General features: G+C 31.7%; 1 protein-coding gene across 1 annotated transcript; it reads right to left on the bottom strand.

The window, feature by feature from the left end:
- Positions 1 to 6,283: 6,283 nt before the first annotated feature.
- LOC110105328 (1-aminocyclopropane-1-carboxylate oxidase 1) lies at positions 6,284 to 7,339 on the bottom strand. The gene is made up of 3 exons (XM_020834782.2): positions 7,238 to 7,339; positions 6,940 to 7,163; positions 6,284 to 6,848 (listed from the first exon to the last, which is right to left on the bottom strand). The coding sequence occupies exons 1-3, from the start codon at positions 7,337 to 7,339 to the stop codon at positions 6,284 to 6,286; spliced, it is 891 nt and encodes a 296-aa protein (XP_020690441.1).
- Positions 7,340 to 13,345: the final 6,006 nt, after the last annotated feature.

Below are 13,345 nucleotides of genomic sequence, written 5' to 3'. Positions count from 1 at the left end.
AATAGTCAATAATATTAATGCTAGTAACAATATTAATATCATGATCAATAATATTAAATTGTATTAATGACAGTAAACAATATTAATGTCAGTTATAATATCATTACATTGTTCTTAACAGTATTGGTATCAGTATTCAAGCATTCAATGAGTGTATTTTAAGGGTATTTTGCTCATGCATTTATAACTCTTAATCAGTTGCCTCTTATAACTCCCAATCAATGTACTCCTTATAACTCTCAATCAATCTCCAACTCTTTATGAATCCGAATAAGTGAATCACGTGGATTAATAGGGTATCACGTGAAGTTATTATAACACGTATCTGATATCATTCAGTATTTTATTTAAAATATAATGAAACTATATCAAATCATTCAGAATGATTAAATATATAACATATTCAAACTTACATGATGAAAGCTTATGAAAATAGGAAATAATGCAATATTTGTAGATTTAGAAGAGATAAATTTTGTAGAAATCAAAATCATAAAAAACAGAAGTAGGAGATTAGTCATTTATAATGAATATAATAAAATTGTAATAAAAATAGGTGATAAATATGATTCAAAGACTTTTCTCTCTCCCCTCTCTTCTTCCCCTCTTTCAATTTCTTAATGGCTAAACAACCAAGTGAAAGAGTCGGTGGAGTGTATATATATAATGGCCTAACACAACAACACTCACTAGACTACTTTAAAATTTTAATATTTTTTCAAATAAATTTATTTTACATATTTGAGTTATCACATATGTGACGGTCGATTGCTGAGAGAAAATTCGACGATAATTAGTGGTCAAGCGTAAGTACCATGACAATTTGTTGTTTTACTTCAATAAATAAGAGAAGAGAATAACAAAAATAAAAGCAATATTTTTCTCTACATTTTGGACTTCGAATAAATTGAGCATTTCAGGGCTGCAAATGATCTGAGCCGAGCTTTGGTCTTTTTGAGTTCAAGCTCGTTTCTCAAAACCGTGCTCAAGCTCGGAGCATCTTGGGCAGCTGATCGAGTACGTTTAAAATTTTCATGCTCAAGTGTTTGAACTCATTCAATTACGAACACTTGTCGAGCCTCTTATTGAGCAACTCGTTAAGCGAGCTAAACAGACCGCTACTCACAAAATAAATTTAATTATTTACATTAAATCAAGCAAATCGCTGCCATACCCTCACAAAAGGCACACCCGCCCGCCCCTTTTAACTATTAGAGTTTAGATGTATTTGTTTTTATATATCAAAATCCATTTATTCTAGATGGTGTGGGACTAAGCTGACCACACATAGTGGAATAAAGGCTTGATGATGTTGTTGTTGTTGTTTTGGTGGTGTGGAACTAAAGCCCTACAGTTTTTTTTTTTCTTGTGGCCACGGATGGGAGAGAGAGAGAGGCAGGCGGTGGGAGAATGAAAGGCACAATGAGGGGCAAATTATTGGGTCAGGTGACCGGACGCGGAGATAGGTCCGAATATTAATAAAATATTATTTTAAATTAAGCGCAAGTAAAGCGCAGGTAAAACGCAGGTAAAGCGCAAGTAAAGTGCAAGTCAAAAAGCGCAAGTAAAGTGCAGGTAAAGCGCAAGTAAAGCGCAACTCAAAAGCGCAGGTTGACGCGGCAAATTTTTATTGGATGTCCGAACTTATTTTTCGCTTAGTCACAAGATCAATAATAGTCAATAATATTAATGCTAGTAACAATATTAATATCATGATCAATAATATTAAATTGTATTAATGACAGTAAACAATATTAATGTCAGTCATAATATCATTACATTGTTCTTAACAGTATTGGTATCAGTATTCAAGCATTCAATGAGTGTATTTTAAGGGTATTTTGCTCTTGCATTTATAACTCTTAATCAGTTGCCTCTTATAACTCCCAATCAATGTACTCCTTATAACTCCCATTGAATCATATGAATTAGTCACTGCGACTCCTTATAATTCTCAATCAATCTCCAACTCTTTATGAATCCGAATAAGTGAATCATGTGGATTAATAAGGTATCACGTGAAGTTATCATAACATGTGTCTGATATCATTCAGTATTTTATTTAAAATATAATGAAATTATATCAAATCATTTAGAATGATTAAATATATAACATATTCCAACTTACATGATGGAAGCTCATGAAAATAGGAAATAATGCAATATTTGTAGATTTAGAAGAGATGAAAATCAAAATCATAAAAAACAGAAGTAGGAGATTAGTCATTTATAATGAATATAATAAAATTTGTAATAGAAATAGGTGACAAATATAATTCAAAGACTTTTCTCTCTCCTCTCTCTTCTTGCCCTCTTTCAATTTCTTAATGGCTAAAAAACCAAGTGAAAGAGTTGGTGGGGTGTATATATATAATGGCCTAGCACCGCAACACTCACTAGATTAGCGCCAAAACGCTCTACTTTAAAATTTTAATATTTTTTCAAATAAATTTATTTCACATATTTGAGTTATCACATATGTGACGGTCGATTGCTGAGAGAAAATTCGACGATAATTAGTGGTCAAGCGTTAAGTACGATGACAATTTGTTGTTGTTGTTGTTGTACTTCAATAAATAAAAGAGAACAACAAAAATAGTTTTTTTTTTAGAACAACAAAAATAATAGCAATATTTTTCTCTTCATTTTGGACTTCGAATAAATTGAGAATTTCAGGGCTGCAAATGATCCGATCCGAGCTTTGGTCTTTTTGAGTTCAAGCTCGTTTCTCAAAACCGAGCTCAAGCTCGAAGCATCTTGGATAGCTATTCGAGCTCGTTTAAAATTTTCATGCTCGAGTGTTTGAACACGTTCAATTACGAACACTTGTCGAGCCTCTTATTGAGCAACTCGTTAAGCGAGCTAAACAGACCACTACTCACAAAATAAATTTAATTATTTACATTAAATCAAGCAAATAACTACCATACCCGCCCAGAACGGGCACCCGTCCGCCACTTTTAACTACTAGAGTTTAGATGTATTTGTTTTTATATATCAAAATCCATTTATTCTAGACAATGTGGGACTAAAGCCAACCCCACGTAGTGGGATAAAGGCTTGATGTTGTTGTTGTTGTTGTTATGGTGTGGGATTAAAGCCCTACAATTTTTTTTTTCTTGTGGCCACGGATGGGAGAGAGAGAGAGAGTCAGGCAGCGGGAGTGAAAGGCAAAATGAGGAGAGAGAGAAATAGAGCATAGTGACGGCGGGAGAATAAAATTTTTGGATTTTTTTGATTTTGAAGACTTATTTAAATTTTAAACAGTATATTTGAAATTAGTTTTTTTATTTTGATAGACTGTTCAAGTTTGTTTATCTAGTTATCGAGTATCGTCAAAATTATTTAAACTTATTCATTCACCTTATCAAACGAACATAAACGAGCTCTTATTGAGTCGAGCCACGCGTAGCTCGTCGAACGCTCGGTTCATTTGCAGCCCTAAGCATTTGATAAGTTATTTGTGTGTCGATTCGATAAGAATTTATTCATGTTCATTTGATTAACAAATTGAGCAACGTTAATTGCTTTTATAAATACTTGATTGCTGAATGAACAAACTTGAATATCTTGTTGTTTCTCGACTTTTTTAAGTATCATGTATAGTATTTGTTCAAAGCTTATAAGTAAGCTCGTTAAAAAGCTCAATTAAAATTAAATATAATATAAATGGTTCATATATAAATTTAATTAGGAAAAGAAAACATATTAATTAATCATTAATTAATAGTTTATAAAACTAATTAGTATAATGTTTATTAAATTAAATAATAATATTATTATTTAGTTTTATTATATTTTAATTAACTAACAATAATCCTGAATTTAAGGTAAAATGGGGGATAAATGGGATTTAAAATTGTTTATGATTTAAAGTTGAAACCAGAATTTGCCGAGCCGCCCGCAACCTGTTCGACGATTTGCTTCCGTGAGAAGAGCAATGCCCAAACGAAGACGGTTCGATTTTCGCAGCCACCGCTCTCCTCTTCTTCCTTGGCTTCCTGTATCCTTTCTCTGTCCTCAAATGAGCACCTAAAACGCTGCATTTTGGGCTAAAACCTAAGCATTCTCCGAACAGGCGTCCCCTGTTACTCGTACGCCTCTCCTCGTCTTTCATATCTGTTTATATTTCTTCATGACTAGATGATGAACTTGTTTATATAAGTTGTGAGGCTATTTTCTTCCGCATTATGCAACTTTACTGAGCCCGTGGAAAGCTGATGATGGAGTAGGATGGTGGTATTCGAAAACCACGTCATTTCCATGACTTCTGAGGTAAATGTTGATGATTGGAGTCATACCATCATGTAATGAAAGGTTTGGCGTTGATCATAATCAAGCAATTGATATCCTGCAGATGTCACGCTTTCCTTTTGAAAAGAAGGGCGTCTCTTATTGCCTCCTACGATGGAGGGTCTGGGAGATCCTGAATGAGCTGGTTTCATTAAGTTATTTTGAGTCGCAATTGTGTTTGGTAGAAAAAGTCTGAGGCACGTTCATCCCAGCTTGATTTTTCTTTGGCTCGCTGTAGAATTTATTTTTTTTTGTATCCTTTATTTTGTTTTGAATTTGATGGGGTGACTTCGCTACACTTCTCTGTTAGAATACTAAAATGACATTGGCAAAGATCAAATAAAGACTGAGCAAAACACACAAAATATCATAATTACTAACACAATTTTTTGTGGTTTAGTGAGATTCACTTACTCCTATGATTGTATAGAGATCAAATAATCTATGAAGATTCGAAAATGATGCAAAGTCATATTACACAGCATAGAAATAAAGATAGAGATACCATTTTATCTATGAAATAAGTTCCATTCATTTTAGTTGAGTGCTTTGAGTATGATGATGAAAAACAAGCTTCGTTCACTTTAGTTGAATGCTTTGAGGATGATGATGAAAAACAATAGAGGTCATAACAATAGGCTTTTGTTGTATAATATTTATTCTATTTAACATGTTTAACTCTAAAAACTTTGTTAAGAGTTTGATGAGTTGCTATCTATTTAATGTTAAGTTGGTCAATCTTGTGTGCTATTTTTGCATATCTTAATTTCTTGTCAATGAACTTCTAACTGGAATTCCTTTTGGGATTTAAAAGTTTTTTTAATGTAATATTTCTGCAGAAAAACAGGTGAGCTATCCTATAATTTTGTAGATTCACTCTCATTTTGGATTTCATCATATTTATTGTAAAATATCTTAGCTGAAGTGGAGCAAAGCTCATAAATATTAAGGCCATTTTTGTTGTAAGAGTTAAAGCTCCATCAAAAACTTTAAAATTAAACATGCTTATGTTATGACACGAAAGGTGATTTTTTTGGGAGAGCAAAAAAAGAGCAAAACCTTGAGGCTTGTCTGGCTGATATTATTCTCATGTATAGAAGTTCTAGTTATTATAGAGCAATATAGTCAGAAGATTAAATTTAGGCTTCGCTTGGATCAATTTTTTGACTATTTTTATGGTAAGAAAAGCAATTAGTAAAAAAAATAATATGTATTTGGAAGATAGTTTTTTCACGGATTTTGAAAATTTTTGCCTTTAAAAGGCTATTTTAAAAAAAAATACTTATAAAATTGTGGCTGAGATATGAACTTTATAATGCAAAAATTAAAAATGCTTAAGCTGCTGCAAACGAAGCCTTAGCTGCCATATGGGCTGCTTCTTGAACTTGATAGAGACAAAGTGCTTGGTGGAAGGAGTAATCTCTTGAACCGATAAGGGAGACCTTTAAAATCTTATTTGTTTTATGAGTGATTTTAGGCTTTTTATAAAGCCACCACTGACAAGGACCTTAGTTTCTTAATCAAGAAACTTATATATGTTTCTTAGTTATGGGAGATTGTAAAATGTCTCAAATATAAGGAAGTATACTTTATAACATTGAGATGCCTTTTAGTGTGACGGTTGAAATTCAAAATACTTTAAGATGATACAACAAAATGAGAAAATTGGAGTCTAAATCAACTCCATTTAAAAGTAGTTCAGATAAAATTATCAAAAATTAAGCAGTTGAAGTGTTTGAGGCCCCATTTCTAGATCAAAACTCAATTGCTATAGCAATATTGTTTTTAGAAATTCTCAACACATGAAACAAGGAATAGTTGAACAGTAGAACAGAGTTCATATTATATCATTCCATTCAATAATTAAACACACAGACCTGCTACACTGGATAGCAAACTTTACAAGTCCATCTCACTCATGTAGCAGTATAACATTCACACAACAATATTAAGACTTTCTTATTCATAAGTAATAGAACACACACCATTGCTACACCTGCATCTCCTTTATAGTCTTAAATCGTGATCCTTTATCAGAAAACTTAGTGTCAGCATAATAATTAAGATAATCTTGGAAACGGTACTGTCCAGGATACAAGAGCTTTGGCGCTGGGGAAATTATGGCGTTTGCACCAGGATTGTAAAATGTAGCAATGGAGAGACGACTACCGTCTTTGTTAGGAAGAACCCTATGCAAAATACTTTTATAGATACCATTACTTACAACCTCCAACTGGTCACCAAGGTTCACAAATATCCTGTTATATTTTGAAGGAGTTATTGGCACCCACTCCCCATCTTTCCAAAACTCAAGTCCTGAGACATAGTCATCCTGGAGCAATAAAATGATTCCACCTGCATCAGTGTGAGCTCGGAGTCCTATGAACTGTTCTGGTTTTGGGCATTGAGGGTATATTGCTACTTTGGTTCCTATGTAAGGATCTGAAAATGTCTTCTTCAAGTAACCTTTATCTAATCCGAGGTTCTCACTCATAGTTTCTGCCAGCTTCTCAGCCAAGTTTATTACCTGATCGATGTAATCTTCCATTGCTTTGCTGCATCATAAATATTTCATTTGGAAGTGATGGTTACAAATGCAAGAACTCATTTGGAAGTGAAACAAAAACCTTAAACGTAGAGACTTACCAGAGCTCAGGTTTTAGATTTGCAATGGCTTCAGTGCTTGTATCAGGCTTATGACGAATGAAAATGCTGCTTTCCCAGTCGAAATCGAAAACTTTGTTATGAGTTTTTAATGTTTTTGCTATGTCTGAATCATAGAAGCTATCTTTCATGTTCTCCTCGTAGTGCATTTTCACTAAACTTTTGATCTTTTGCATTAATCCTTCATTTATTCCATGATTTTCAACCTGTAATTATGACCCAGTTGCATGTTACGACTGTACATAATTAAGACAGAATTTGAAACTTCATTTCTACTTACCCAAAAGAAGCCCCATTTTGCACAGGCCTCATGGACAAGCGACATTGTTTGGTTCCTCTTCTCTCCATTTAGCTCTTCTAAGTTGATTACTGGAATTGCCATTGTCTTTGACTAAAACAACAAATTATAACAAGACAGAAGTGGTAATGAGCTCAAGCTAGATTGCCGTGCTTACCAGAAGGACAGATAACCATCTTTATAGTAGAATACTAAGGCATTCATAGAATATAAAACGAAGAAGAAATGCAGGAGAATTTGTTTTATTTGCATTAGTTCTGCTCAACAGGTCCAAGTGCAGTTCACCAAGGCCATGTGATTGAAGCAATCTATTTCATTGTCTTTCTATTTCCCTTTGTAGTCAATTAAGCCTTTAATTTTGCTTGCTTCTCCCATGTGGCCTCTTGGTAGTTTGTTCGTTTAAAATTAACTGGGAAAGGAAAAAAAATTGTATCAGGATGTATCCTGATACAAACATGTTATCATAATAGGAAACCTAGAAGATACTGTATTTCTTTTATTTTGAATGAGTATTTCACTATCTTGATATTTTTTGTATTTGAATATCCTGATGCAATTATTTTTTGCATGATCAAATGAAAGTATACAACAACAACAACATCAAGCCTTTATCCCACTACGTCGGGTCAGCTACATGGATCATTTTTCTCCATTGTGTCCGGTTAATAGTCAAATTCTCATTTAGATCTAATAAAGAAAGGTCATTTCTAATATTTTCTAATCAAGTTTTTTTAGGTCTACCTCTACCTCTCTTAACATAGGTCAAATCTAATACATCTATTATCTTAACGGGGTCATCAGAAGGCCGACTTTTTATGTGACCAAACCATTTAAAGCGATTCTCTCTAATCTTATCTACCATTGGAGCTATGCTAACCTTTTCACGTATATATTTGTTTCACATTTTATCTCTAAGAGTAAAGCCACTCATCCACCTGAGCATCCCCATCTCTGCAACACTTAATTTAATATTATGCTTCTCTTTTAATGGCCAACATTTTGCGCCATAATGCATTGCAGGTCTAACCACCATCTTATAGAATTTTCCCTTAAGTTTGAGTGGTACTTTTCTATCACACATCAAACCCGATGCAATCCTCCACTTCATCCATCTAACCTGAATTCTACTAATAATATCCTCATCTATTTCACCATCACTCTGAACAATTGACCCAAGATATCTAAAACATGTACTCTTATTAATGACTTCATCGCTCAAAGTCACAAACCCCCCACTAGATCTATTATACTAAAATTACACTACATGTATTCGGTTTTAGACCTACTCAAACGAAAACCTTTAGACTCTAAGGTTGATCTCCATAATTCAAGTTTACCTTTAACTCCCTCTTTAGTCCTATCAACAAGAAGAATATCGTCAGCAAAAAGCATACTCCAGGGAACATCACTTGTCGAATAATCATGACATGATGAAATGAAAGTATGACAAAAGAAAAATAACAAGTGCCATTATCCACCCATAGTTTTTCACTAGCACTTGCCTTATCATTTGCTTTTCCTGGGTTTAGTTTTTTATTAACAAAATAGGAAAATTTCAATGCATCCCCTCTTTGTTATCATGTGATGAACCCCTCTTTGAATATTTTGTCAAAGCAGGACAGCCATGTGAATTCTACTCCAACTATACTTATAATTATCAAATAATTGATGCTTATTTTTTAATGGTTTTTGAGGTTCCTAGATTAGAATCTAGATCCGGAGGCTAAGTTCCTTAGATTTTGAAACTGTGAGTTGAGAAACTGGCAATAAATGCTTCTGTACGCATTGTTAGATTGCAATCAATCGGGTCAAGTCAAAGGAAAATTTGAGCATGAATCTATTGAGTTAAATTATTATTCTACTGAAGTCAAGTTAAGCTTGTTGCTTTGTTAGGGGGGGTGGAAAGTAGCCGAATTTGAGTGAGTTAATTATTATTATTATTTTGGCTTGACTTACTAAGGCTTCATTCGGGATGACTTTCTTACTGTTTTGTAAAGTTATTATAGAGAAAATAACTTCTTAAAGCTATTGTACAAAGTGGATTCCTAATACAAATTTTTTTTTAAAGCAATAAAAAAATAGTGGTAATATAGAAATTATAGTTACTGTCTGAAAGCAAAGCAGTAAGAAAGCTATCTCAAATAAAGCCTAAGTATATGGCATAATCTTTTTTTTTTTTCGATTTATTTATTTATTGAGTTGAGCATATGATGTTTGTTCTTGAACTTGAATCATATTTAAACTTAACTCTCACATAATTTACAACTTGTTAATATATAACCTTATAAAATAAGTTGAATTCGAGCTAATTATCTAGATGTACATTGACAACAAATTTTTTAATAGCTCTAGTGTTGTTGTAGTGCTGCTTACATGCAATTAGACTGTAACATGCAGGCTATAGTTCTGATATTCTTTATTGTGATGCGTAGAATCTAAATTGGAAGAATTATTTTTTTATTTTTTAATAAATAATAGCTAGAGTTATTTAATATCATCTATCATTAATAAACAATAAAAATAGATTATATAATTCAAAACATTAGTGTACACAAATGTATTCATTTATAAAAATCATATAAAATATTCAAAATTTATATAATCATCATATATATATCAGGTCCCGAGTACAAAAAAAATAGCTAAAACGAAAAAAAGAAATAGAATATGAGAAATCATGATTAATCTCACACTCTTGATCCTCTGTTATAACAAAAATATTTATCCACATATAATAAGCTTAAAATATCCAATAGGTCATTAAAATCTATAAATGAATACAAAGTATGTTAAATGAGTAATATGCATGACAGAGATCAAATTATAGTTTTAGCATTCATAAGATCATTGAATAAATATTGAAACTTTAAAATTCACATGCAGTAGTAGTAGAATCTATAAACAGTAAAACACTATGGTACGAAAGCCAGTAAAGCAGTAAACTAGTATAAGTGTCAAATCTATAAAATAATCGTCGTATCTATAATACCAATCAGTACATAAAATGGATAAAGCATCAAATCAAAATATTTGTAAATAATGTTGAAATTAAATTAATGTAGTAAAATCATATAAGAATGTATACATACTATTTAGTTATTTTATATCAATATTAAATTAATATCCTAATCACATTATCAATATATCTTTTATATCATGTGCTTAATGTATATATCATGTTTTTTATATTAATAAATCAATAATAGTATTAATAATAAATGCATACAGTAATATGAACAATGCTTCTATAATATTCATTTCAATAGTCAAACTAAACAAGTAAGAATTCTGATTATCACGTTATTTTTTAGTATCATATCAGTATCAGTAAACTGTTGGCTTAGTTAATAGAGTCGTCACTCTTTACTCGTTCACACAGTAATCATCTCCTTATAACTCTCAATCAGTGATCACATGAATCAGTAGAGGATAACACTAAATCACAATATTAAAAAAAAAAAGCTCGTCAACCCATCACTTGTACAAGCCAATCAGTCTCAAACTAATGGGTCAACCAATCTTTTCATGTCTTTTACACTCACATTATTATCACAATACTATAATAGTAATCTCAATCACATATCTACATTCATTTCTAATGTATTACAATAAATAAAGCATAATTAAACTTAATTCAGAAAGTGTCAAAATATCTTAACAGTAAGTAACAAAAATCTTACTAAGGAAAAAATTCATATTTTCAAAAATTAACCAAATTAGTAGGGATTTTGTAAAACATTATTCTGAAGCTTTAATTGAATTGAAGCATTATTATATGTCAAAATAAATTTCTGAGTAGGCAAAAATCGTTGCATTTTTAAAATCACCCAACAAAAAATATCAAATAAATATTCAAAATGTTTATAATCTCGATCTCTATAACATATAAAAAGTTAAGAGGTGAAAACTTTATCAATATAATTTTTTTTTCATTTTTCGGTTTCAAAAATACAAATTTGATCATGTATAATTACATAGGCATATAGTAAAGGAAAATTCACTTGATGATAAAAAAATGGAAATGGGTGAGATGTAGCATAAGTGAAGGGATTTAATTGATAAGATAACATATGATTAAGATATCATCCTCTCAAGAATTAATGAGGAAATGTCTTGTGAAATATTAATGCCTTGACAATATATCAAGAGGATGATAACTTCTAACTTCAATTTCCTTTTATTGAGTTGTATAAGCACACAAAAATTTTGTTTCTTGATTTCAACATCAATGTTAGGCTTTGTTTGAGGCAGCTTTTGCTCGTCATTTTTTCATTGTTTTTAATAAAATTTTGTACTAAAAAGTTAATGTAGAAAGCACTAAGAAAGTTTTATCAAATGAAGCCATAGTGATTCTTTTTAGGCTTCGTTTGAATAACTTTCTAACTGCTTTTTAAAATAGCTTTTTTATACAAAAAAATTTTAATTCAAGAAATTTTTGTATTAAGAAAATGATTTGAAAAGCAGTAAGAAAATCGTTCCAAATGAAGTTTTAATAAAAACTTTGATGTACTTTCATTCCAAAAATTTAAAAAAAAATATTAAGTAAAACACTTTCATCAAAACGAAAAACTTAAATAATTGAACCACTCATTACTATCCTGTGGGCTTCTCATATTAGGGCTATGCCATTATTGAAACACAACTTGATAATTGTTTACTCTGTTAGATAATTCTATAGCCCATCCGACGACTAATCCAATAAAAAACCCAATAAGATATCAACTAATTAACACTAAACCGCTTACAGAGAAGACTGATTGCAGCGGTTTTTTTTTTTTTTTTTTTTTTGCAGCTGTTTTAAAATGGTTGTAAACTTTTATATATATAGGGTTTTAAATTGAAAAAAAATAGAGTAAGATATTCTTATCAAAATTTGGTCATTCATCAAATTTATTTTAAAATAAGCATAATATGAATTTTGATTAGTTATTCATATATATTATTCATTTAAAGTAAATTTAAAATTAATATTAACTAAATTTTGATCTTGTTTGGTTATAAACTAGTGTAATATAAATTTTTTATGTAAAGATATTCTTATCAAAATTTGGTCATTCATCAAATTTATTTTAAAATAAGCATAATATGAATTTTGATTAGTTATTCATATATATTATTCATTTAAAGTAAATTTAAAATTAATATTAACTAAATTTTGATCTTGTTTGGTTATAAACTAGTGTAATATAAAATTTTTACGTAAAGTATTAATATTTGATTTATTCTCCTATAATGATCAACCAACTCAATGCTTATGAACTGTTACAATATAAATGTTAGGTTGTCATAGAGACTAACAAAGGGTCTCATAATTCAACAAGATGAAACTCCCTATGGTGGTTGGTTAGTTTCCTCATCAGCCTTATTAGATACTTATCTTGGGTAATAATCTATCTCTAGTAAAGAGGGACCGCTAACTAGTTCTTCGGTGTTGGATGTTGCTAGCATGGGTGAATTCAAGATGAGGCCATTGGGAGTAGGGGTGTCAATTTCGGGTAATGGGTCGGGTTTAGGTCAAACTCGGAATCGACCTGGGTTCAAACGGGTCGATAATCCTAACCCGACTCGAGTCGACAGCGCGGGCGGGGGCAGCGGGCAGTGCGGGTGGGGGCAGCATGCAGCGCAGGCGGGGGCAGCGGGCGGTAATCCAATTTTTTTAAATTAAACGGGTTTTCGGGTTGACCCGGCAACCCGCCGGGTCAACCCGAACCCGAACCGTTTTTTCAAACAGGTCGAATACGGGAACCCGAAGTCGACCCGTTTTGAAATCAAGTCGGGTCCAACCCGGATTTTTCGGGTCGGGTCCGGGTCGGGTTTTTGTGTCGTATCAAATATTGACACCCCTATTGAGACATTATGGCAAAATAATTTCATTTTTTTGGTATAGACAGTGGTGTTATAGACTAAGGGTCTGTTTAGGATAACTTTTTTTAAATTGCAACCACAATTTTGTTTGACTATTGTTTGCTTGGTGCTTTCAATAAATTTTTATGCTATAAAGTTATTTTTTTATAGCTGTTTTATGAAAAATTACTTTACCGACAATAACTTTATAATCACTTTTATAAAAAGCTGTGGCAGTCTCAAATA

The sequence above is a fragment of the Dendrobium catenatum genome, unplaced genomic scaffold (genome assembly GCF_001605985.2).
Source record: "Dendrobium catenatum unplaced genomic scaffold, ASM160598v2 fragScaff_scaffold_370, whole genome shotgun sequence".
NCBI lineage: Eukaryota > Viridiplantae > Streptophyta > Magnoliopsida > Asparagales > Orchidaceae > Dendrobium > Dendrobium catenatum.
Note: the sequence above shows the minus strand (reverse complement) of the source record. Positions and strands in the feature narration are given on the sequence as shown.

What these genes read in the sequence shown, in the direction of transcription:
- LOC110105328 (XM_020834782.2), bottom strand. Translation starts at nt 7,339, where the DNA reads ATGGCAATTCCAGTAATCAACTTAGAAGAGCTAAATGGAGAGAAGAGG. An exon ending in CAAAATGGGGCTTCTTTTGG is followed by an intron (nt 7,164 to 7,237) that starts GTAAGTAGAAAT and finishes TCATAATTACAG; the next exon opens with GTTGAAAATCATGGAATAAA. An exon ending in AATCTAAAACCTGAGCTCTG is followed by an intron (nt 6,849 to 6,939) that starts GTAAGTCTCTAC and finishes TTTATGATGCAG; the next exon opens with CAAAGCAATGGAAGATTACA.